The sequence below is a fragment of the Canis aureus genome, chromosome 1 (assembly GCF_053574225.1).
Source record: "Canis aureus isolate CA01 chromosome 1, VMU_Caureus_v.1.0, whole genome shotgun sequence".
NCBI lineage: Eukaryota > Metazoa > Chordata > Mammalia > Carnivora > Canidae > Canis > Canis aureus.
Window position 1 is genome coordinate 122,716,461 of NC_135611.1, and position 24,999 is coordinate 122,741,459.

The 24,999-nt window shown below is 55.1% G+C and overlaps 1 protein-coding gene and 1 long non-coding RNA gene across 6 annotated transcripts; one reads left to right on the plus strand and one right to left on the minus strand.

Annotated features, from left to right (window-relative positions):
• Nucleotides 1-14,624: 14,624 nt before the first annotated feature.
• On the minus strand, nt 14,625-20,894 carry LOC144288969 (uncharacterized). Of its 5 annotated transcripts, none has more exons than XR_013357032.1 (4): nt 20,476-20,894; nt 18,128-19,904; nt 15,086-16,667; nt 14,625-14,998 (listed from the first exon to the last, which is right to left on the minus strand). It is a non-coding gene; the product is annotated as an uncharacterized LOC144288969 (long non-coding RNA). The 5 variants fall into 5 exon arrangements; XR_013357027.1 differs by having other exon boundaries at nt 20,454-20,894; XR_013357026.1 differs by lacking the exon at nt 20,476-20,894 and having other exon boundaries at nt 14,627-14,998; nt 18,128-18,314; nt 19,757-20,407.
• On the plus strand, nt 20,584-23,757 carry UQCRFS1 (ubiquinol-cytochrome c reductase, Rieske iron-sulfur polypeptide 1). The gene is made up of 2 exons (XM_077857072.1): nt 20,584-20,815; nt 22,874-23,757. The coding sequence occupies exons 1-2, from the start codon at nt 20,602-20,604 to the stop codon at nt 23,482-23,484; spliced, it is 825 nt and encodes a 274-aa protein (XP_077713198.1). The 5' UTR covers nt 20,584-20,601; the 3' UTR covers nt 23,485-23,757.
• The last annotated feature ends 1,242 nt before the right edge of the window (nt 23,758-24,999 follow it).

A 24,999-nucleotide genomic window follows, 5' to 3' on the forward strand; every position in this document is an offset into this window, starting at 1 on the left:
AAGAAGGAATGAATTTACAATGGGGAAAAGACTATCTCTACAACCAGTGGTTTCAGAAAACTGGAAACATGCAAATGACACTGGACCACTTTCTTACACCATTCACAAAAATAAGCTCAAAATGGATTAAAGACTTAAATGTGGGACCTGAAACCCTAAAAAATCCTAGAAGAGGGCAGAGGCAGTAACGTCTCTGACGTTGACGGTAGCAACATTTTAATGTTGTGAGGTAAGGGAAATAAAAGCAAAAATAAACTATTGGGACTGCATCAAAATAAAAAAGCTTGTGCATAGTGAAGGAAATAATCAACGAAACTAAAGGCAGCCTTTTAGCTGGGAGGAGATACCTGCAAATGGCATATCTGAAAGAGGATTAGTATCCGCCATTAGTGGCTGTGTCCCCACTACCGGGAGTCCGGATGGCCCCGCAGCCTTTCTTCCCTCAGCCAACACTCCCTGAGCCTCTACTCACGACTCTGGGGCTGCGGGAGGGACGAGTCAGGGTCACCGTCTACAGGGATACCAGTAGCCCCCCTCAGAGCAACACTGTGTGTTGCGAACGCTTGTCATAGTTTGACCTGGACACGTGCCTTGTTGAGTTAGAAAGGCAGTAATATGGAGGATAAAGCAGAGAACATTCTAGAAACAGGTTGCCTGGGCTTGCCTTTCAGCTCACCCACTGACCGTGATCTTGGGAAGGTCACTTAGCCCCTCCGTGCCTGGTTCCTGGCAGGTGGCGGTAATGACAGTGCCGACTTCAAGGAGCCGCTACACACACTAAACGAGGTGGTGCACGCGTATCTCTTAAGACCGTGCCTGTCGGGCCAGGTGAGCACAACCTAAGAATGTTCTCCAATCTCCTGGCAAGCGTTTGTTAGCTACCCTTGCTCTCTACGGCACTGGATTTTTTCTATTTTTTATTTTTTTATCCATTGCTAATAATGCAGTCTCCAGGGATAATGAGGTGTGCGTCAGGGTTCACTGTGAACGGGAAAGCAGAGAATGGGGCTTGAGGCCGTAACAGAAGGAATGCTAAAGGGTCTCCTGGAAAAGTAGGGAAGAAGAAAAGTTGTCTTGAGAGGAAAACGTGATAGAAAATGACCGAAGAGGGAAGTTACTCCAGCGGCGAGGTGTGCAGGCTCCTGGACAAACTGTCCCAAAGAGCCCTTCCTGGGAAAAGCCAGGGGCTCTGACCTGGCAAAGGAGACTCAAAAGCCCTTGGGTGCTTGTGAAGGGGCAGGGCAGCTAATTCCTGCAGAGGCCACCCAGCGGGAGAACCCCCACCCCTGCGCCCCAACACCACGCCAGCCTTACTCTACTTTCCTTGGTTTGAAAGTCACATAGGAATCGATCCTTTACATTGTTGCTGTCCAGTTCCTGCTCTGTGGCCACCGGCGGGGGTGACACACACACACCCGTCCCGGGGATGGGGGGCTCCATCGGGTCCAAGGTCACACGACGTTCCAGGACACCAAACCCAAGGGAAGGATCCCCCCCGCCCACCCTTCGTGGGGTGGTTCTGAGCTTAAGGACCCCCACCGCTGAGTCAGGTTTGCTGACCTCCCGCCCGGTGACATGGTGGGCTCTTGCTCCCAGGTGGGTCGCTGAGCCCCCGGATGGCACTCCCTTCAGGAGGAGCGTCTCACAGCACCCTGGAGAGGTGGGCGTTGTTCTTGTTTAGAGAAGAGAAGTGGAAGCTCAGCCTCTCAAGGGCTTTGTCTTGATGGAGCAGGGAGATAAACCCAGGCTCCTGGGCCTGGGCCCCCAAACCCTGCCCTCTGGGCCTGCGTTGGAGGAACTCAGATTAGGGTTTCCAAGTTCAACTCAGACATCGTTTAATGTTGAGTCAAAACCGCATTAATGCCCTGTGCGGGGTCAGTCACTCTCATAATTAGCTGGAATTTCCACATTCATCCACCCAAAGGACCCTTCCTGGGGTACCAAGTACCAGGCGCCGTCTGAGAAGTGAGGGATCGTGGAAGACGAGACAGGCTCTCGCGTCCTCACACGGTCAGTGTTTGGGAGGAGAAGGTTTCCGATCTGCTCCCCTCCCGACCAACCTGGAGATGGATCCACAGTATCCTTCGCCTTTCACCGATTCTATAAACGTTATTTCCAATCAATAGTATTAGGGCTTTCCCCCGCCTCTGGCGTTATGAGAGCTGTGTCTTGGCAGAGAAGGCCCGGGCCTGCTGTCAGACTCCTCCAGGTCAAGGCTGGGCTTTGCCCCTGACCAGTCACGTGGTCTTCAGCTGATCTTTCAACTCCTCTTTGCCTTGATTTTTTTTTTTTTTTTTTTTTTTTACCCCCTGAAGCAAAGATCACAATGTGGGTCTTGCACTGTTGTCATGAGTACCCGAGACACACGACTCGCGTGGATGATGGGCCCTGGGGCAGCTATGATGAGCAACACAGGTGCGAACCTGTCCCCTTAGGGAGCAGCTTATCCAGGATAGGGATGCACAGTTCCTGGCACCCAGTAGGTGCTCCACAGACGGGGGCTCTAGAAGCAGGCTCGATGCAGGACTTGATCCCGGGACCCCAGCATCGCGCCCTGAGCTGGCGGAAGACGCTCCACCGCTGAGCCCCCCGGGCGTCCCCTCTGCCCTACTTTTAAGGAATCACATCACATCACATCCACTTCACTCAGTCTCCTTCTCTGGAGTGGGCAGCTGGTGGCCACTTCCACAGGGTTTCCCAAAAGTCAATGGTCTCAACATACTTATTACACCGAGACTCAGTACTGAGCAGCGCGCACATACATGACACGAAGACAAAGGCTCCCGACGTGATACATCTACTGTGCTGATCCTTTCACATTTTCTTTACTATTCTATCGTTTTGTTTTTTTTAAACCCTGATGGAGATCCGCAGAACTGAGCCTACGACTAATGGCGGGTCCTCGTTTATAGTTTGGAAGACGCTACCATAATGGTTGGTGCGCCTGTTGGCCCACTCTTGCCTCCCCCACCTCCCTCTTCTTCTATTTCTGTTTATCTGTGTTTGTTCTCCTAGCGTTGATCTCAGCTGCCCCACTCAACCTCCGGCGTGAAGGCACGAGTGACTGACCCGTGACATATCCCGACACAGGCAGCAGTGACCGCACAACATGAGGGCGCAAAGCTGAAACCCGAGGGCCAGACGCAAAACAAATTGGGCCCAGGCCCCTTGTGGGTTGTGGGGTAGCAGCCAGGAGGGGGGTCAGAGGGAAAGAGTCATGGAGACTGCTGGCCCGAGCCGAGCAGCAGCACAGGGGTTGGCTCGGCCTGGGCAGTGAGGCCCAGACAGGGGTCCAGGAGCTGTGTGCGAGTGTGCAAATGAGGCATGCACTCGGAGTCAGTGTGTGTGCCAGGCCGTCTTCCAGCCAGAGCCCTGGGAGGGCAGGTGCTGGCTTGGTCACGTAGCCCAGGTCGGGGGGATCACGAGCAACTGAAGCCTGGCGTCATCTATGGCTCTTCCAGTCACCAAGTCAGCCGATTTCCCTTTTACATTAAATACGAAGTTAATTCACAGATGAAGGAGGAAGAGCCAACATGACAGCAAGGGGCACAGCCATGGACTCTGACAAGTCGACCCGCCCACCGCGGCCATCTCCCCGGGACGCGGGTGCCACGCTCCTTCCCCACAGTGTGAGCGGGAGGGAGAGGGCGTCCCTGCAGGTGTGAGGACAGGGAAACGCGGGGCCTGCATGCACATGTCCCCCATCCTCCTCGTCCGTTCACCACTGACCCTTTTTGTAAAAAAATTTTGAACTTTTTTAATGCACGAGAAGAACATCTCAGAAACAGAGCAGATGCTGACTTATTAACGATGGAGCACTGTATAAAGAAGCCCCCTCCCCACCTAGTAAACAGGAATATAGTGTCAATAGGTGTGAAAGGAGGTGAAAACCTTAGGATTCAGTGCAAATCCTAAAGTTGTATATAACATTCATATACGGCCTCTTATCCCAGGGCAATGGTGTTCTCATGATGATGTATACGACGCGCATTCTCCCCGGCAAGATGCTTTGGACTCAAAAGTCAAGCAAAAATGATGGAGAGGGAGTCTTGCCAATGCAAGGTGAGCCAAAAGGCGGTTACGTGGTTCCCAGGTCTTGGCCGCTCCCTCCGATGCGCTCCGGGGCGCGGGGGCCCAAAGGCTCGGCCGTTGCGTCTGGTTGAGGAGCCTTCACCCCGCTGGCGAGCCCGGCTGCCTCCCCTTCGCACCCCAGCCCACGTAGACAAGAGTTCCTTCCGCCGCACGTCCTTGCTGACTTTGTCAGCTCGACTCTTTGACAACAGGCACCCCAATAGGTGTGGGGTATTACTGTGCGTCTCCGAGGACTGGGCGTTGGGGCTTCTTCACGTGCCTGGGGCGGCCGGGAGGGCTCCTCCAGAAGCTTATCTACCTGCACCCTCTGCCCGTGTTCCATTTGGATTCTTTGTTTGCTGTTGCTGTTATTTGCTACGGAGTCAGATGAATCCCATATATATTTTCGGCATACCTCGTCGATTCTTATGGTTTGCAAATCATCCTGTCCTAAGATTTCTGTGTTGGGAGGTGTCCGATCACCAAAACCTCTTTACGCATTATGGGTCGGTTCGGATTTTCTCCTTCTCCGTGATTCAGACTCGGTGGGTCGTATGTTCCTAAAAAACGTATCCATTTCCTCCAGGTCATCTTCAGGAGAGGTTTTTAAAAAGATGGCCGTTCGGGCACGTTTGTCTTCGGGGTATTAGGGCCAAAGGTGGAGGTAGAGTCTGATGCTGCAGGAAAGCGGGGGCGAGAGGGACGGGGACCCCTCGAAAGCGCGGGCGTATGTCCACGCAGAATGTGGATACAGACGAAGGAAGCCCGTGCTCCGGTGCTGGGGAGGCGAGGGGCCTCCTCCACGCTCCCCGGCACCCGGCCTCCCCTGGCGCTGCCTCACCGCCCCCGGATCTCCCCACATTGCACGGATGCAGTCGGACAGCAGGTCCCCCGCTGCAGCTCTCGTTTCCCCCCCAGGATTTCTCTAGCTCCGAGGTGTTAGAGGCCCAGAAATAGCTTGACAGTTATGCATTCGAAGCCCAGAACCTCCAAGAGGTTGGTGCCTGAGGTCTTGTACACCGACGGTTCTGAGGCACGTTTGAGACGGTCCCTCCCTCACCCCCACCCCAGACCCACTCAACAATGCGTCTTCATACCGATTTTTCTCCTCTCCCTGTTTCGCTTCCCCCTCCCTCTTTCCAGCTCCCTTGGGGTCATATTCCCAAATCAAATACCTGCCCATGGATCTCCGTTTAAGCTCTGCTCTTGGGGAAATTGAAGCCGACGATGCCCTGCCTGACTCTCCAGGCCCCAGTTCATTATGCGCTTCTTATCCTGAGCCGGTCTGACAAGGCCCGTCACCCGGGCCTTCCTACAGAGCCTGTGATGTGCCGACTGTGTTCTCTCTTCAAGGCCTTTGAGCATGTGGCACCTCCTCTGGTCTCTGCCCACCCGCCACCCTCACAGACAACCCCTCACTGATCGTTCAGTGGGAGCAGACCTCACTCCCACCACCAGGCCCGTTGCATCTCATTCCCCTGCTTTTTCTCCAGGAGCACTTACCGTGCTCTGAAATTCCCTTTTCCCTTATTGCTTACTTCGTGCATTGTTGGGGTGATCGGATTACCCACTGGCAGCCACAGGGCTTAGATGCGCTTTCTGATGCCGTGGAGGTGCAGGTGCAGCTCTGCTTTCTCACAAAACATCCCTGTTGCGGGAGCCAGGGGGTTTCAGATAGGTCCAGTATCAGGCGACAAATGACAACCAGCGCTCTGTCGGTTTGTGGAGGACATCGGGGACTGGTGGGGATGATGGGGAAGCCCTAGAGCTCAGGCTCTGTCCAAGCTCAGGCTCTCTCCATGCAGCTCCTTCCTGTAGTCGCCCTGCAATGTGGCTACTCCTATCTGGCTTTAGGATTTCTCAGTGTAAACCAGATATGTGAGTGCGTGTGCATGTGTGTGTGTGACACCTCCAAATTTTTTTTTTATTTTTTTTATTTTATTTTATTTTTTAATTTATTTATGATAGGCACACAGTGAGAGAGAGAGAGAGAGAGGCAGAGACACAGGCAGAGGGAGAAGCAGGCTCCATGCACCGGGAGCCCGACGTGGGACTCGATCCCGGGTCTCCAGTATCGCGCTCTGGGCCAAAGGCAGGCGCCAAACCGTTGCGCCACCCAGGGATCCCGACACCTCCAAATTTTTAAAGGTTGGCCAACAGTTCAAATTTTTAGCATTTTCTGGACCGAGGAAACTCGGAACTGATGCTCTGCTGCAGACGTGTCAGGGTTTGGGCTGGACTTGCCCTGCCTTGCTTACCTGGATCATTCTGCACTAACTCCCAGTCAAGGCAGTGGGATTTGGGTGTTCCAAGCTGCAGACAGTGATCTGCCTGAGTCAGAAACAGAGACCTGCTAACAGAGACCCCCGACACTTGCAGAACTGAAGAGGAGACGAGCCCCAGCTGGGGTGTGGAAGGGAAGGAAATCGGACCGATTAATTGTCCGCTATTTGTAAATACATAAATCCGAGATGCCACAGAAGTAGAATACGTGGCCTTTCGATAAGGTACCTTAAGCCTGTCTTGGATAATTAACCTTTTGAAGAGCAAGCATGTTCAGCGCTTAATATCTGAAAAGGTATAACACAGCAAGGATGAGCCATCAATAAAAGAGATGGAAAGCACGGCTGTGTTTCCCCAGTTCACGACGGTGGGCTGCGGCTAATTAGTCCACGATGCCACGGAATTGATGCTTCATTATTCGTGTTCACGTGGGTTACCTCTAACTCACATTTAAAGGCGGACACGTTGAGCAAGTCGAACTCTCAAAAACGGCGGACATTAATAGGAGACAAAATGATAATGGGTCTGGTTGGTCATTCGTGCTGCTGTAGATAAGGTTACGATGTCGACGTTTCCATGCGAGACTCTTATTCTCCACGATCTACGGCTCGCTTATGAAAAATAAATTCACAGCGCTCTACGTTAGCGCTATGGTATCCAACGGGAAAGGATTACTTTCTCTTCCCCACGTTTAAAAATAGCTTTATTTAATAAGTTAACCACTTAAAATTTCCCCAGGTGTGGAAAATGGCTTTGGGTGCCGGGCAAACCAGGCCATGGCCGGCGGTGGGAGCTCTGTGACCCGGCTGCCCTCGGAGCCCACGCGGGAGTGACTCCCAGCCCAGCTCAGGGCTGAGGGTTTCCTGTCACCACCACACACCTGCTATTGTTTTCACCTGCCCGTGTGCCTGAGACCCTTCCCTTCTGAGGGGCCCTCTTCCGCCATCCCTTTCCGTCCCCAACGCTTGACAGACACGCGTTCATTTGCCAATGATTTATCCAAAGTTTATCCACCGGAAAGTGCGACAAGCCGCATGCTGTGGGACACAGTGGTGAGCAAAGACGATACGGGAAAGCCGAGAAAGCACTGGAGCTCCTGATATTAAATTATAGTATTATTTTATTTTGGGTTTCATGGAGGAGTCCACGTTTGGGCCCTTTAGACCCTAACCTGGCTGCAGCCGGCACTCACAGTAGCAAACAGGCTCTAGGTGGGCAGGTGAGGAAATAAGCATCATGAACGGGAGAAGAGGATGCGTGACTGCCAGTGACGGGGCAGGGAGGTGAAGGAGCCCACTCTAAACTGGGTACTAGTCGCAGGCTCTAGGGGGTGGTGGCATTTAGCTGTTATCTTGAGAGCATGACAAAGGGGGCCCGGCCGTGCAGAGGCCAGGGGAGTGGTGTGCACCATGAGCTGGTGCAAAGTCCCTGTGGCTCCAGTGAGTTGGCGTGTTAGAAGACAGCAAGGGGCCCAGGAAAACTGGGACCCTCAGGGCAGGTGAGGCAGGGCCTGGAAGGGAAGGTGAAGAGCCCGGCCCTCAGAACCCTAGGCCCTCATCCCTAGGATTGCTTCCTATCCGGTCTTCCTGTTCCTGAAATAGAAGCAAGTGAGAGTCTGTTGGTGGCAATGCAAGCGGGTGCAGCCGCTCTGGAAAACAGTGTGGATGGGCCCCGAGGAGTTAAGACTAGAGCTGCCCTGCGACCCGGCAGCTGCACGGCTGGGGATTGACCCCAAAGACACCGATGCAGTGATCTGAAGGGGCACCTGCACCCCAGTGTTCATAGCAGCCGCGTCTGCATTGGCCAAACTGGAAAGAGCCCAGCTGTCCAGATGGATGGATGAGGAAGATGTGGGCGCGCACAGACACACGGGAATATGATGCAGCCATCGATCGACAAGAACGAAATCTTGCCGTTTGCAACGACGTGGATGGAACTAGAGGGTATCATGCGAAGTGAAGTAAGTGAGGCAGAGAAAGACAAGCTATGATCTCACCCATATGTGGATGAACATCAGGGAAGGGAAGGAAAGATAAGATAAAAACAGGGAAGCAAGCCTCGAGACAGTCTTAACTACGGAGAACAAGCTGAGGGTTGCTGGAGGGGGTGGGGGGGACTGGGTACCTGGGCGATGGGCACTAAGGAGGGCACGTGATGTGATGAGCACTGGGTGTCATCTGCATCTGATGACTCCCTGAACTCTACCCCCGAAGCTAATTAAAAAAAAAAAAAAAAGTAGAAGAAGCAGGTGATCTTCGCTTGCACCACTTGCCGAATGAAAGCAGGCTTTCTTAAGTTATATATAAGCATATATATGATATGCTTTTTATGTATTTTATTTATTTATTTGAGAGAGAGAAAGCCAGAGATGGCGCATGGGTGGAGGGGGAGGGGCAGAGGCAGAGGGAGAAGCAGACTCCCTCCCGACTCGAGGCTCGATCCCGGGACCGGGCATCACCACCCGAGCTGACGGCAGAGGCTTCACCGACTGAGCCCCCCAGGCACTCCCTTAATTTATCTTTTAATTGTAAAAACTACTATTAGAAACTCAACATAAAAAGGCAGACAAAAATAAATAAATAAATAAAATAAAATAAAATAAAATAAAATAAAATAAAATAAAATAAAATAAAAAGGCAGACAATATAGAAAAACATAAAAGAGAAAGTAAGAAATATAGAAATACAATATAAAAATACATATATTAATATGCATATTAATATATGTATTTATATCAATAAATATATTAACAAACATCAACATGTATTTATATTAATATATGTATTTTATATTATAATTAATATTCATGATATAAAAATGTAAAAATAATTCCACTATCCAAAGATAACAATAAATACCCGATGTGCATCTCACGGGACCATTTTTGTTTCAAAATAGGTATTTACGGACCCACAGGAACACACTGAATGTCATTTCCCGTGTCATTAATCATAGACCTAGAGCAGCTTGAAGCGACGGCGGCCGCCCAGGGATGCACTGAGCAAGCGACAGAGGTACAGGGAGAGGGTGCAGAGGTCCCACCGGGGCCTGGTGGACGGGGAAGGTGAGCTGCAACCTCCAGAACGTCCAGATGTTCTCCTCCTGCCCCCCGGAAGAGGGCTACTGAGCGCACCATCTCCTCTGGGCCGCCCCGGGCCCTGCCAGGGTTGGGGGCACAGGGACCAGTGACCCCAGGGCTTGAGTGCGAAGCTTGTTTGCTCCTCTCGCCTGCAGACCGAGCAGCGACCGCGGGGAGGCTGGTCCGAGGCTCCTTCCCGCCCTGGAGAGTCTATGTCATGGGGGCAGGACATCGGGGGGACCCGCGGGGCCGCCGGTGAGCACCACGCAGGCCGGGCCAGGAGCTCGAAGACCGGCCCGTGTTCCAGGCCTTCATCTTGCCCCGCGCCTCCCAGCCCCGCGGTAGCAGGACAAGGCATCAGTTACCTGGATTCCAACGTGACAAATCAAATTGCCAAGAATTAAAGAAGTCGTAGATCAATCCCGTCCGAAGGATCAATGAATCATCCCTCGTAATTAAGACTACCAACTCTTAATACCCTGCGGTTGTAGTTTATTGTGCGATTTCTCATTCAGAGCTTTCAGGCACCTGTGTTGGTGGCGGGTAGACCTACGCCTGGTGATCAAATAATTTATTAATCAGCACACGTCGTTACGGGAGATGTGGTTTAATTACCGTCACCCGGACTCGCAGGGGGACTCATCGACGTGAGCTTTTCTGAAGGCGCGGGAGGCTCAGCCTCATGGGTCCCTCCAAGTCCCTGCTTCTGGGAAGAAGGTTCATAGGCTCAGCGGGCAAAGGCGCTCACGGGCACCCACGCGGGCGGACCCCAGTGCTTCTTCACAGTCAGGTCTGGACTTTCTTCTTCTTCATGGAGGATCCTGGTCCGCTGGGGAAAGTGCTCTCAGCATTTAGGGATGAAAGGGACATCGGGCGTATGGATGGCTGTGGCCTTCACGACGACCTTGGAATAGAAATTAGACACCAAGCACCTTGCCATCCGCTTGCCCGCACCCACCCATCTTGAAGCAAATACAAGAAACTCCTTATCTAACCCGTGAGTTTATGATCCTGCTGGGCAACGGCGGTGTGACCTCCCTTAATGTCCTGCGGGCACCAAGGCAAAGGCCGAGTCAGTGACGGTGGGTGCAGGGCCTGCGGCCGCCCTGGCTGGGCCGGAGCCTCCTTCCTGCCGCAGGTTCAAGGCCTCGGGGATGCCTGCAGGGCCACCGGCCTGGTCGCCAACCAGGATCCGGGTAGGACTCGGGATCTCAGCCTCCCCCGAGGAGCTCAGCCTCCCCCGAGCATCCCGCAAAACTTCCACAGAGGTATTGGGTCGAGTCCACGCTGAGCGGATCCAGAACTTCGTGCCAGTGGACGGGGTGATGGAGGGTCCCGGAGCTCTGAAACCCCGGGGCAGAGGGAGGCGAGGCCGGGACGGGGAGACACTAACACCTCCTCTACCCCCTCCTCGCAGCCCAAGCCTGCAGCCTAGGCCTCCACTCACCCACCTCTACTCTCTTCCCTCCAGGACACGGACGCTGGGCCCGAAGGCGGCCTATGTGGGCACGTCCATCCGCAGGGCGGGGAGGGGGCGCTCACAGGACCCAGGGCACAGGGGGCCCGCTGCCCACCTTCCCCGCTGAGCCCTCGTGGAGGCGGGAGCTCTAGGCCTGCAGGCAGGGGGGGTCTGTGCCGGCCCTGCTGCCCCTGAGGCCGGCTCCCCGCCGGGCCCGGAGCGCACAACCCCACTGGGGCCCCAGACCCCCGCCGCTGTGCACCCCTGTGCGCTCCCCCCTCCATAGCGGTGGGCCTGACCCGATCAGGGAGCCCCGGTCGAGGAGGGCACAGAGCTGGGGTGGGAGAGGCCACAGACACCCAAGACGGCAGCCTCTGGGTCTGTAGGAACAGGGGCCACGCTGGGGACAGGCTGCCTGGCGGGGAGCTGGGCTGGACCACAGACAGGGGGGCTAGCCCAGGCCCTGGGGGCCGTGGGGTCCTCTGGATCCCCTCGTGGGCTCCCCGTCCCCTGGGAGGCAGAGACAGCACCGCCCGCGGGGGTCAAGTGAGGCAGGGGGAGGGTGGCCACGGGGGTTGTCCCGGGAACCCCAGGGCGGTTAGGGCGGTGGCCTCCCCCCAGGGAAGGCGCTGAGGGAGCTGCGAGCACTGGGAGGGCTGCTGGTGGCGGGAGGCCCTGGCAGGACCTGGGCAGGTGGGGGCTGCACCTGCAGGGGGGCTCGGGGGACTACCCTGCACCTGTGGCCCCCGCTCCCCGCCTGCCTCTTCTGGCTGCCTGGGCTGGCTCCGGGCTCCAGGCCTCCGGGCCCCTCACAGTCTGCCCTGGGCCCCTCCCTCTAGGCCCTGGGCCCCGCCGGGTACAGCGGTCGGTGTCTTGTCACCATGACTCATGCACCAGGACACTCAGCGTGGCTGCCTCCCCCCGAACCCAGGAGCCCCTCCCGCTGGGCACCTGAGTCCCCCGCTGCAGCCAGAGCCCGGCGTCTGGTAGCTTCCCCACGTTCATCCCCTGGACGGCTGCACTGATGCTATTTTTTCTGAGGTGACTTCAGACCCTTCGAGCTCGCGAAGCCCCGGCCCTGCCCTCCTCTCCCTCCCCTGTCCCTGGAGCACGCGCCCTTGGTGCCTGTTTGCTCCGGCTTCCTCACCCAGGACGGAAGGCCCGAAGGCCAGACACGGTGGCTTGTCTTGATGACCCGTGGCTGGCGGTGGGCACCCAGCGTCACCGGGCGTACAGCAGCCATAAAAAGATTTCGCAGGTGTTTCTTTGTTTCTTTTTTTTTTTTAAGATTTTATTTATTTATTCATGAGAGTCAGAGGCAGAGGGAGAAGCAGGCTCCACACAGGGAGCCCGGCGTGGGACTCGATCCTGTGACTCCGGGGTCACGCCCTGGGCTGAAGGCAGATGCTTCACCGCTGAGCCCCCCGGGGATCCCTTAGGAGGCGTTTCAATGAGGGAAGGAGACCCCATGGTGTTAACTTACTGAGCAAAGCCCCAACTTGGCCTCAGCTGGACGGCAGGCCTGTGAGAGCAGCGTCCTGATCTGCACACTCAGGTGAGGAAACAGGTGCAGAGGGCTTCGGGCACCTCCCCAGGTGGCTCGGCAGCGAGCGGCAGCCTCACTCGGGGGCCTGGTTCCCAACCAGCGTTAACTCGATGCGGCTTTCAGGGGGAGCCTCGTACCCTCAGGTGTGAAGGGGGGGGTCCGGGGGTCCTGCAGCAGCTTCGAGAGCCGGACGTGCGGCTGATAGGAAAACCCATATGGTTTTCAACAAAGCCTGCAAATTAATCCTACTTAGTGAATGTGACTAATGTGTTACAGGAACGAGCGATTAACGTATCAGCACGTCCGGACTTCTCCCCCCGGGGGTGCCGGCTTTCAACGAGGTGGGGACAGAGAATCATGGAAACGGATCTTATGGAACAGAGGTGCCTAGCGAGGGGCTCCGGGCGGGGGCCGTGTGGGCAGTGCCCGAGGGTGCCCGTGCCCCATCTCGCCGCGCCCGCCTGCCCGTTGCCCATGTGGACGCGTCAGGACTAGGGGGGATGAGGAGTACCGCAAAACACAGTCCCGACTGGGAGGGGCCCTGGCTTCCCGGCCCCCCCCTCCTTGGCGTCAGGTCGGGTTCGTTTCTGGGGTTGTATGGACACTCGCGGGCTGCAGTGGCCTGGCAGGTAACGGACTCGGGAAAGTGGACAACAGGAGGAACAACCCAAATAGGCAGGCAGGTGCTCGCCTCGGTCTTTGGGATCTCGGACTAAACGTGCTCGGAGCAGCTTTTAGAGGAAAGACAAAGGTGCCCGTGTGTATTAGTGTCGGTCGATTTGCGGCTGTAACGAATCACCACACATGCAGTGGCTTAAAACAACACAAACTCATCATTTTACGGTTCTGGAGGTCACAAGTCTAAAATGGGTCTGCAGGGCTCTGTTATTTGTGGAGGCTCCAGGAGGCAATCCGTTTCCTTGCTTTCCCAGCTTCCGGAAGCTGCCCCACCCCATGTGTCCAGGCACCCTCCCTCCTCCTCCAGAGTCACTAGCACACCATCTCCCTCTAAGCTCCTGCTACGCCCTGAGGAGGACCCTGTGATTACCCTGCCCCCCTGCCCCGACAATCCAGGATAATCCCCCCATCTCAAGACCCTTAATCACTCTTGCAAAGTCCTTTTGCCACAAAAGGTGACATATTCCCACGTCCTAGGGATTTGGACACACACGCGCATCTTTAGGGGGGCGTTGTGCCACCCATTACAGCGTGTGTGTTGGAATACTCAGAACTTGTTCATGCTATTTCACCTCGTTATTTAAATTACTAAATAGTATTTGATATTTAATATTCGAGTCATTAAATATTACTTAATAAAAATATTAAAATTATATTTGAGGCTTAAATTACTGAGTACGCCATATTGTCACCAGCTGGACCCCAGGCCCGGCCCGTACGGCCCACCTGCTTGTACTCACTAACCTTTGCCTTACACTTTCCCCCAAACTCTTCTGACTTTCCTTGATTCAGGCCGAGATGAGGGTGACGGCCCTGACAAGACCTCCCTCCGGCCCAGAGCACCCAGACCCTTTGGGCTAAACATGGCTGTGCAGACGGACCGCAGAGCGACCCCCGGAGTGACCCACAATTACCTTTACCTCGTTATAACACTAAGACTGCAGCCCAAGGAGGGCCTCAGCCTCATTCACATAACACGACACACGTGCAGGCCTGTTTCTCAGGCGGATGTGTGACCTCACGCCCACCTCTACATGGGATAACAAGGCTTCCCCCTCTCGCGGGGAGTCACAGCTTCGGAAGCCATTCCCCAAGATCTCCTTATTTGCTGCAAATAGGGTTTTCTCTGTGGGACAACTCCACCTGGGGCAGCTTCTGACTCCACATTGGTTGGTTACACTATCAGGAGGTCTCTGGGAAGAGAGTCGGCCTCCGGTCTGTGACCACCACCTCTGATTTAAACAAGCCACTCGTTTGCTATGAGGAAGGCTTGCCTCATGCCTCCTCCATCCTTGCTCTTTCATACACTTTGCTCTTCAGAGTTCCTGGGAACTGACAAGCTTACCAAACATTTACATTCCCAGGTCCACGGCTATTTCCCACGCCCCTACCCCTAATCTAACACCACCCCCCCATTTATAAAAATAACATTTATTAGGCTCTTGTGTACCAAAGACTAAGTACTTCATTGGCTTTATTTCTTTCATTCTTTTTTTTATTTTTTAAAATTATTTATTTATGATAGTCACACACAGAGAGAGAGAGAGAGAGAGAGAGAGGCAGAGACACAGGCAGAGGGAGAAGCAGGCTCCATGCACCGGGAGCCCAAAGTGGGATTCGATCCCGGGTCTCCAGGATCGTGCCCTGGGCCAAAGGCAGGCGCCAAACCGCTGCGCCACCCAGGGATCCCTATTTCTTTTATTCTTACAGCAATTTCATTTTTATCCCCATTTTACAGATGAGGAATCGGAAGCTCACCATTGCCCAAAGTCACACAGCTGTGGGCTCTAGGAGACAACCTGTAAGGGGCAGAGCTGACATGCAAACCAGGTCCCCTGCCTCCAGATGCCTCCACCAAGATGCAGCATTCAGGAAAGAGGAGCTGGAACATGAAAGCCAACAGCTTAGTTAAAAATAAAACAAAACAAGAACCCAGCCATGGAAACCAGAATGACTTACGTAGGCCCACCTTCCAAAGTGCCTGCCACTCCTGGGTTCCGGGCTCCATCTCCCACGAGAGGACAGATATTCGGCCAGAGTTACGCTCTCCCCTGCTGCAGCTCTGGACCAGAACCTAGACCGATGGGCTCCGATGTCCCGTCTTTGCGGGAGTGATGTCATCAAAATGGCAACATGGGACACTTCAGCCTCTACCTTCCCTACGAGGTCAACAATTAAGACAGTGACCTCGAACGCAGCTCTGGAATGGGTCTGGGGTCCACTCAGGAAACTCTAGCAACGTGGTGAACACAAAGCCTGAGAAGAACTGCACAAGAAAAGAAGAAAGCAAGTTTCCTTGTACTTAAGTCAACCCATCCCGCAAGCTGGCACTGCTCGGTGCCGAGAGGAAATGTCCCAGCCTGGCGGAGTTGTCCGTGCCGGGAAAGGGAGAGCAGGGACGGCCACTGGCTCCCCCGGCCTTTCAGGGGCGCTGCACGGAGGTCCGGCTTCGGTCTCACTGCATCAGAATGGCGAAGTGGACACGTGTAGAGACGGCTACGGACACGGAAGAAAAACATCAGCAATGCAGCGGGAGCGCCGGGCTTCACAACGACCTGCCCTGCAGGCAACCGCAGCAGGTGTCTCCACTGAAGGAATAAATGGCCAGCACAGCTGCTGTGGCGCCCCTGCAGACTTCGGCAGCCTTTGACCCACAGGTATCACATTTGATGGTGCCAGCGACCCGAGTCCCTCCCAGCCCACTCCCCTCGCCCCCACTGGAGCTTAGGAACGGCACTAGGGGCAGCCAGCTCAGGCCTCTGAGGCTGCACAAGGGCAAGGTGCCAGCCTGGAACCCTGTGGATGACCGCCCACCATACCACCAGGTGTGTGCTTGCAGTTTTCCCCTCCAGCTGTGCATCCATGTGACTGGCCTGATGCCCATCACTGGCCTCTCTGCAGTGCTCATGCTTGAAGGGAGACCGCAGCCACGGGGAGTGTGCCAACAGCCAGGGCCCCACCAGCTGCCTATGAGTCCTAAGTTGGCCCTGGCTCTTGCTGCCTGCCTTGACTCTCACCACTATGTTTGTGTCTGCCACTGGCCACTGCCCCCGTGTAGACACCTGTGGCTGGCCACCACAGACCAGTGTGTGCATAGCACTGATTCCGGCACCGCCACTGCCTGCCACGATGCCTGGACACTGAACACGGCAGTACCACGAAGGGTGCCAGCGGCCCTTGCAGAAGGATCACGAAGTTGTGGATGCTTTTGGACCCCTGAGCCAAGGAGATGACACGTACCACCACCACCTCCCCCCATAAACCCAGGGCTGCTGTGTGCCTCCAAGTGTGGTGTCCTGCATCACCAGACCCAGGGTCACAACAGATAAAAGTCTTCCTTTCCTGAAGTCAGTCCACAAAGTCTGGAAGAGGTGACGGCTTCTTCAAATGCACAGAACTGATTCAAGGCAGCGCGGACAACCAAGAATCGGAGACACACGGCCCCACCAGAAGAATATAGTCAACCTCCAGTAACCGGCCCCAAGGACACGGAGATCCAGGGATTGTGCAATTAGGAATTCAAAATACTTATTCCACAGACGTCCAGAGAGCTGCAAGAGAACACAGATAAACAAGTTAATGATGCAAGAAAACAATACAAGAACAAGATGAGGAGAACAAAGAGATACAAGAACACGAAGAAGAACCAAACAAATTTTGGAGCTGAAGAATAAAATGAATGGAAAAACTGAATAGAAAGCATCAACGTCAGACTCGACCAAGCGGAAGGAATCGGCTAGAAGACAGATCAGTTGAGATTCTCCAATCAGAGGAGCAGCAATTTAAAAGAAGAACGGAAAGAAGAAGGCCATAGGACTATGGGGTACCATTAGGAGAAACAGTGCGTGTGTCGTTGCACGTGGAACGTTCTCCAGCTTAGATCATATGAAAAGTCATAAAGCAGGCCTTAGCAAATTTAAGAAGATTGAAACGCAATTGAGAGTCCAGAAATAAACCCTCACATATATGGCCAACGAATATTTGGCAGGGGGTCGGGAATACTAAAAGGAGGAAAGGGTAGTAGCTTCAATAGACGGTGTCAGGAATACAGGGTGCCCACATGGAGAAGAACAAAACTGGACCCCTATCTTACTCCGCCCACAAAAGTGAACTCAAAATGGGTGAAAGGCTTAAACACAGGAACAAAAACTATTAAACTCCCAGAAGAAAACATAGGGGAAAAGCTCCCTGACACTGGTCTTGCCAATACGTTTTTTTGGGTACGACACCAAAAGCGCAAGCAATGAAAGCAACATTAGTAAGCGAGGGTATGTCAAACTGAAAATCTTCTGCACGGCCAAGGAAAGCATTAACACAATGGAAGGGCAAACATGAGAATGGGACAAGATATTTGCAAATCATATATCTGATAAGAGATTAATAGTCAGACTATATGAAGAGCTCATACAACTGAGTAGCAACAAATAATCGGATTTTAAAAATGGGCAGGGGATTTGAATAGACATTTTCCCAAAGAAGATACACGAAGGGCAACGTGAAAATGTGCTCGACATCACGAGGAATCAGGATAATGCAAATCAAAGCCAGAATGAGATGTCACCTCACACCTGTTAGAACGGTCATTATCAAGAAGATAAGGTGTAAGAAAGGGTGGTGACGGTGTGGAGATGAGGGAACCCTTGTGCGCTGTTGGTGGGAATGTAATTTGGTGCAACTACTACGGAAAATAGCATGGAGGTTCCTCCATAAATCAAAAATAGAGCTACCGTGTGATGCAGCGGTCCTCGTGCTGGGTGTGTAGGGCGAGGAAATGAAAGCAGGATCTCAAGGAGATGACGGGCACTCCCGTGCTCATTATTCACGGAAACAACCTAACGTCTGCCAGTGGATGAACGGACAAAAAAGATACGGTACATACACCCAGGGGAGTCTTATAGGGCCCTGAGGAAGAAGGGAATCTTGCCATTTGGGACAACATGGATGAACCCCGAAGGCACTATGGTCAGTGAAATAACTCAGGTAAAGAAAGACAAATACTGTACGATCTCACCTGTATTTCGCATCCAGAGAAGAGGAACTCACAGGAACAGAGAGTAGAGTGCTGTTCCTAGGGGTGGGGCTTGTGGGAGACAGGGAGAGGTCAGTCCCAGGGCACGAGCTTCCGGCTAGAAGGCGAGTAAGTCCTGGGGATCTGACACGCAGCACGGCGATGATAGTCACGATAGCGTATCCGGTCTCTGAAAATTGCCAAGAAACTGGATGGTAAGTGTCCTCACCACCAAAAGGGATGATCATTCTGTGTTCTGGCCTAGGTGTCACCTGATGCCATGCCGGTAATCGAGGTGCACTAGACGTGCCTCACGTCCACACAGCGTGCACACCTTAAACGTACACACGTCGTCAACGCTATCGCAGTAAGGCCGACGGAAATGACGCGTCCTAGGGTCGGCGGTTTGTCACCTTTGAGTCCCAGTTTCTACCTCCACAAAATGGCAAGAGTTATTTTTATTGTTAAGGACATATACGTGGCACTTACTGTGCGCCAGGCGTGGCTCTTGGCACTTTACGTATCTCAGTCCAATTCATCCTTAAAACAACCCTTTGACAATAAACACTGTCATTTTAGGATTGTTATTGTGAGTGGAAAACTGATTTAATGCGGAGTCTGGACACTCTGGGCGAGCAAGTTCTACTCTGCCTACCCCACGGGGAGGGCCTTGTGAAGTCTCCTTCCTCCCTTCCTCTCTTCTTCCCATCCTCGCCTCCTCTTACCCACCTCAAAGGGCCGTCGTGATATGAGGTGTGCTACTCTGTGTAGAGCACTCAAACTGTGTACAGTGTGTGGACGTGTCCGCTCGTACCTTTAGGGTTGTTGCCGGGGCGAGCCCAGGACCAGACCTATGAGGGGACCTATGAGTAGCTCCTGAGGAGGCCAGTTCCAGCACTGAGAGTACAACAGAGTCCCTGGGGCTATAAGAGTGGCCAAGCCTTAGACCCTGAGAAAGGTCCAGGAGGAAGAGGTCAGTGGGCTGGGGACCGAGGGAGAGGAACGACAGCGAGGCATCAGGAATCCGAGGAAGGTTCTCGGAGGGGGCGGGTGATGTGTCGGACAAAAGCAACACCAACAAACTCGGTGCTTAGCAGGTGGGGCTCCCGGTTCGTGTGTTCCACGTATCAGTACATTTACTCCTTCTGGGGGGCGGGGGGCATCGATAGCAACCCCATTTTGCAGGTGAGGAAACCAAAGCAGAGAGGGGTCAGGAAACTTGCCAAGGTCCCAGAGCCCATGCACACATGGCACAGGGAAACGTCATTTACCTAACATTTAAATCAACTCCCTGTGACCTAAATAAATGTAAAACAAACTTTATTTCACTATAGTCATTGGGAAATCAGTATGGAGACAAAATAAATACCATGAAAAGAAATGCCATTATCACATCCTCTATCTGCTGACTCGGCTACCCAAGGGCTTGAGGTCCAGGCCTATTCTCCTAAAGGAGAGACTGGCTAATAGATTAGCACCGAGCCGGGACTTGCTCGTGGCAAGATCAGAAGATTGGAACGAGAAGGAAGAAAGTTACTTCCTTTTCGTTCAAGTCTTCTGATGGAAGTAACTTTCTTACCGTGCGATAGAAAGTGATGTAGGGACCCACCCCTGCACCCCCTAAAATCTCACTTAGGGAAACTGGTGGTGGTTAAGAGCGGAGGCTCAGAGGACAGACCAGCCCCTTCCAGCCCCTGCTGGCTCTTGTCCTGGGCACATGATCCCTCTAAACATCCGTTTCCTCATCAGTAAAGCAGCTGCTACTTCACAGGGACCTTGCCTACCAATGAAAGAAGGTAATGCACAACATTTAACACGTAGTAAATGTTTGTATCACACACCTAAGCCATCACCATCGTCATTACCATTATTGAGCCTCGCCGGTGAGTCTTTGGCCTTTTTAAGATTCTATTTTGTAGTTCGATGGTGCTAATAACCATCACAGCGCACACATAACGCTCACCCTATGCTGGGCTCTGACGCAGGTTTTACGAGTACGTGTGACCTAATGCACGTGCATGTGCCCTACCAGGTCTCTAGGGGAGCGCGTCTGTAATGTAATAATACACACGCGCGTGTGTGAAGAGTTGCGAGTATCCCCATCTAAACTATCACGATGACCTGTTCCCGCCCCCGGGCTCCTGCAGAGGAGGCTGCTCCCGGGAGGCACGCAAGGCGGACCCACAGGGCTCTGGGCCTCCTCTGCCACTTTGTATCCAGGAGATCCCAGGTTACAGACCCAGGGGCGCGCAGGTGCGGACGGTAGGGCCCCGCCCCTGGCCCCGCCCCCTCGAGACCCCGCCCCCTGCTGGCCCCGCCTCCGACGCACCGCCCCTGCGGGCTCCTCCCACCGTGCGGGGGAGCGGCTGAGGCCGGCGCGCTGACGTCACGGGTGGTGCGCCTCCGGGCCGCTTGGCGCGTGCGCAGTGCGCGGAAGGTCGTCCCAGTGACCGGCCGGCGGTTGGAGCGCAGTCGCCATGTTGTCGGTGGCCGCGCGCTCGGGCCCGTTCGCGCCCGTCCTGTCGGCCACGTCCCGCGGGGTGGCGGGCGCCCTAAGGCCCCTGGTGCCGGCCTCGGTGCCCGCCGCCCCGGAGCCGCCGGTGCTGGACGCGAGGCGGCCGTTCCTGTGCCGGGAGTCGCTGAGCGGCCAGGCCGCCCGCCGCGCTCCGGTGGCCTCGGCGGGGCTCACGGGTGAGCGGGGCGGGGGCGGGGGGCCGGGGGGTCGCGCTGGGCCCCGCGGCGCAGGCCCGCTGCCGCCTCCTCGGCGCGTCCGGCCCCGCTTCCCGCGGCCGCGAGCGGGGGGCGCCCGGGCAGCTGCGCGGCGGGGTCGCGGGGTCGCGGGGTCACGGGGTCGCGCGGTCGCGGGGCGGGGCCTCGGTCCGCCTGCTTCCCCCGGCGAGGGGCCCACTCACTCCTGAGACCCGGGGACAGGCGCGTCCCTGCGGCCTCGGCCCGCCCCGGCGCCCGGGAGGTTCCCCGCGGCCTGGCCCCGCGCCCCGCGCCCCGGGCCGCGCATACAGCTGGTGCACCATGTGTGCGGACTGCGAGCCCGTCCGCGGGCCGCGCATACAGCTGGTGCACAATGTGTGCGGACTGCGAGCACGTCCGAGCCCGTCCTCGGGCCGCGCATACAGCTGGCGCACAATGTGTGTGGACTGCGAGCCCGTCCGAGCCCGTCCGCGGGCCGCGCATACAGCTGGTGCACAATGTGTGTGGACTGCGAGCCCGTCCGAGCCCGTCCGCGGGCCGCGCATACAGCTGGTGCACAATGTGTGCAGGCCGCGAGCCCGTCCGAGCCAGTCTGCGGGCCACGCATACAGTTGGTGCACAACGTGTGCGGACCGCGAGCCCGTCCGCGGGCCGCGCATACAGCTGGTGCACAGTGTGTGCAGGCCGCGAGCCCGTCCGAGCCAGTCTGCGGGCCACGCATACAGTTGGTGCACAACGTGTGCGGACCGCGAGCCCGTCCGCGGGCCGCGCATACAGCTGGTGCACAATGTGTGCAGAGTGCGAGCCCATCCGCGGGTCCCCGCAGGGTGGGGAGCTGGGAGGGCTCTGCTGCCCTGTTCCCCGCGCCGCGGGCTGTCCATACAGCTGGTGCACAACGTGTGCAGCGTGAGGTCCGCGTTGGGGCCGCCCGAGCCCATCCGCGGGCCTGCGCACGGTGAGGAGCCGGAAGGACCCCGCTGCCCTGTTCCCCGCGCCGCGGGCTGTGCATACAGCTGGTGCACAGTGTGTGCAGAGTGCAAGCCCGCCCGTGCCCATCCGAGCCCATCCATAGGCCCTCGCAGTGGGGGGAGCCGGGAGGACCCCGCTGTCCTGTTCCCCGCGCTGCGGGCCGCGCATACAGCTGGTGCACAGTGTGTGCAGCGAGGTCCGCGTTGGAGGAGGACACATGGACCACTTGGGGGCGGAGGGGGCCTGGACGGGGCGGTGCAGGTGCAGGTGGGGAGGCGGGGGGAAGCTTCAGGTGTCCCGTGTCCAGAAGGGCGATCCCGCCCGAGGTTAGAACCGAGCCCAGCCAGCGGGCCACGGCGGCCCAGGCGGGCAAGTCCACGAGCGCGCTGCTCCCCGTCCCCCGCCCCCGCGTCCCCCGCCCCGCGCCCCCCTCCCCCTGTCGGTGGCCGCCCGGGCCCGGCTGCGCCCCACGTGGGGGCTGGAGCTGCGGTTTGCACCTTCGGGCGCGGCCTCCGCGCGGTGAGCCCAGACGGTAGTGGAGCCCAGAGCTCGCCCCGGATCCCAGAGCCAGGCTGCACCGGCAGGTCAGGTGGGCAGCAGGTGGACGCAGAGCCGCACCCGCGCTGTCCCCGCCCTGACCTTGACCGTGACCGCGACCCTGAGCCCCGGAGCCGCGGTGCTGCGGTGCTGCCGCCTCTGCCGTGTGTCCTGCTGCAGGCGCGCCCCACGGTGCTCCCAAGGTTTTCCTTTCCCAAGCCACTTTACCGTAGGGATCCGGTAGGACGTATCTAGCGCACAAAATACGCGTTCCTGACCGTTTATGTCACTGAGCAGGCTGGCCCGGCGGTGATGTTCCGAGGGCCTCAAAAGATGACACTTCTTTGACTGCTTGTGGGGTCGGTGTGTTATGTGCTGGCACTGCCAGCCTGACAGTTTCTCAGATCGCTGCGTGCCATTTCACAGTTTTTATACCTCGATTTTTGCTTATGAACTCACAAAGGCTATTTCCTGATGTATGTCCCTTCCAGGGTACTCCTCTAATTGTGTTTTAACTTTGTGTTTATTTTGCAGTCCCTGCTTCCATTCGTTATTCCCACACAGACATCAGAGTGCCCGACTTCTCTGACTACCGACGCGCTGAAGTGTTAGATGGCACAAAGTCCTCAAAAGAGAGCAGTGAGGCTAGAAAAGGTTTCTCCTACTTGATAACGGCAACAACTAGCATAGGTGTTGCGTATGCCGCCAAGAATGTCGTCTCCCAGTTTGTTTCCAGCATGAGTGCTTCTGCGGATGTGTTGGCCATGTCGAAAATCGAAATCAAGCTATCTGATATTCCAGAAGGCAAGAACATGGCTTTCAAGTGGAGAGGAAAACCGCTGTTTGTGCGCCATAGAACCAAGAAGGAGATTGAGCAGGAGGCTGCAGTCGAAGTGTCCCAGTTGAGGGACCCACAGCACGATTTAGATCGAGTAAAGAAACCTGAATGGGTTATCCTGATAGGTGTCTGCACTCATCTCGGTTGTGTGCCCATTGCAAATGCAGGAGATTTTGGTGGTTATTACTGCCCTTGCCATGGGTCACACTATGATGCTTCTGGCAGGATCAGGAAGGGGCCCGCCCCTCTCAACCTTGAGGTTCCTTCGTATGAGTTCACTGGTGATGACATGGTGATTGTGGGTTAGAGACCTGGACTCAGGTTCTAGGCTCCTTTCGGTCTTCTTGTCCCCTCAGAAGACTTAGAAGGAAGCCATCTACACTTGGGTTGATTTGAAATATTTAAGAATTGCTAATAATGTACTTGCAAACGATGTGAAGTAAATTGAGTTTAATGTTGAATACTTTCAAGCATTCACCTAATAAAGCCACTGTTAAACATTGCTAAGCTCAAAGACTTCAAAATTGCGGTGTTTTGATAGCTGATTCTAATTAAAAACTATAGAATGGTGTACAAGATATTTGTGAAGTCTGTGATCAGCGTTTTCCTTTATCTGCCTTTGTGTTTGCGACACAGATTCTGCAGAGCTAATGGTTAGACTGAGGTGCAAGTAGCAGATCATTTCCGAGTCCTGGAAGATGCTTATGGCATTGGCAGGAAATACGGTATCCAGGTTTCCCTTTTTTTTTTTTTGCACGTGGGTCCTGGCTAGGCGTGTCCGCCCCACCTGCGCACCCCTCCTCCCCGAAGCTGTGGACGGTGTCCCATGTAGTCTATGGGAGAGTCCCTATGGGGCTGAGCCTCCGCTCTAGCTGGCCGGTTTCCTGTTTGACGGGTCGGGAATTTTTATATTTCACTCAGGTGAGTAAGTAATTAGAATGCAGTTCTAAGAGGCAGTGGTGGGATATTCCCTGAGAAAAGATTTCCAGAAGGGCAGTGCTGCTGTCCCTCCTCCATCTGGTGTGGGTATTCATGTTCCCGTTGATCCTGCATCTGCCCTGTCAGGAAGCAAGAAGGGATAGCGTGCCTGAGACCTAATACTGTTAGCGTGAACGTGATGCTGCTGGTTCCTTTCTGCAGGGATTACATTTTGGGGTATTTAAGTTGGATTTGCAGTCACCGCTTTTCACCGTGAAGTGGAAGTGGGCCTGGGAGACCTCAGAATTCACACCCTCTTCCTTCCCTCCTTCCTCCCTCCCTCCCTCCTTCCCTCCTTCCCTTCTGCCTCTAGTTCCACACGTGAACCGAGCCTGGGATCTGACAGGCTCCCCGGGTCCTGGGACTGGGCTCTGCCCTTTGCCGAGAACCACAGCTACTTCGATAAGTTTGCCGTAGCTCTGTGTTTGGTGGTGAGCCAGAAACACCCCGGGTCCGTCCCTGATCACGTGCTAACTAGGTAAGTGTTAGGGCTTCCAAAGGGAACTGGCCATCCAGGGTTCCAGTCTTGAAAACAGCAGCTAAGTGTATGAAGAAACGTCACAGTTTTTACGCTTGCGAGCAGACCTTTGGTTCCTCTGTACCATTCTAGAAAGAAAATGAGGTGTGCCGAATGGGGCTTATAATAATGGTACTTAATGTTCTGGTATTTAGGTGTAAACGTAAGACAAAAAGTGCCAAGCGTTGCTAGTTGGCTAAAAGTAGTGAAATCCCATCACCACGCACGAGCAGTATGGGTACGTGTAGTCCGTGTTCATGCTGGGGCCGCAGTTTAATCAGCTGGACCAGCCTTACAACAGTAGTTCAACCAGGGGCAGCCCTCCTG

What these genes read in the sequence shown, in the direction of transcription:
- UQCRFS1 (XM_077857072.1), top strand. Translation starts at nt 20,602, where the DNA reads ATGTTGTCGGTGGCCGCGCGCTCGGGCCCGTTCGCGCCCGTCCTGTCG. An exon ending in GGCCTCGGCGGGGCTCACGG is followed by an intron (nt 20,816 to 22,873) that starts GTGAGCGGGGCG and finishes TTTATTTTGCAG; the next exon opens with TCCCTGCTTCCATTCGTTAT.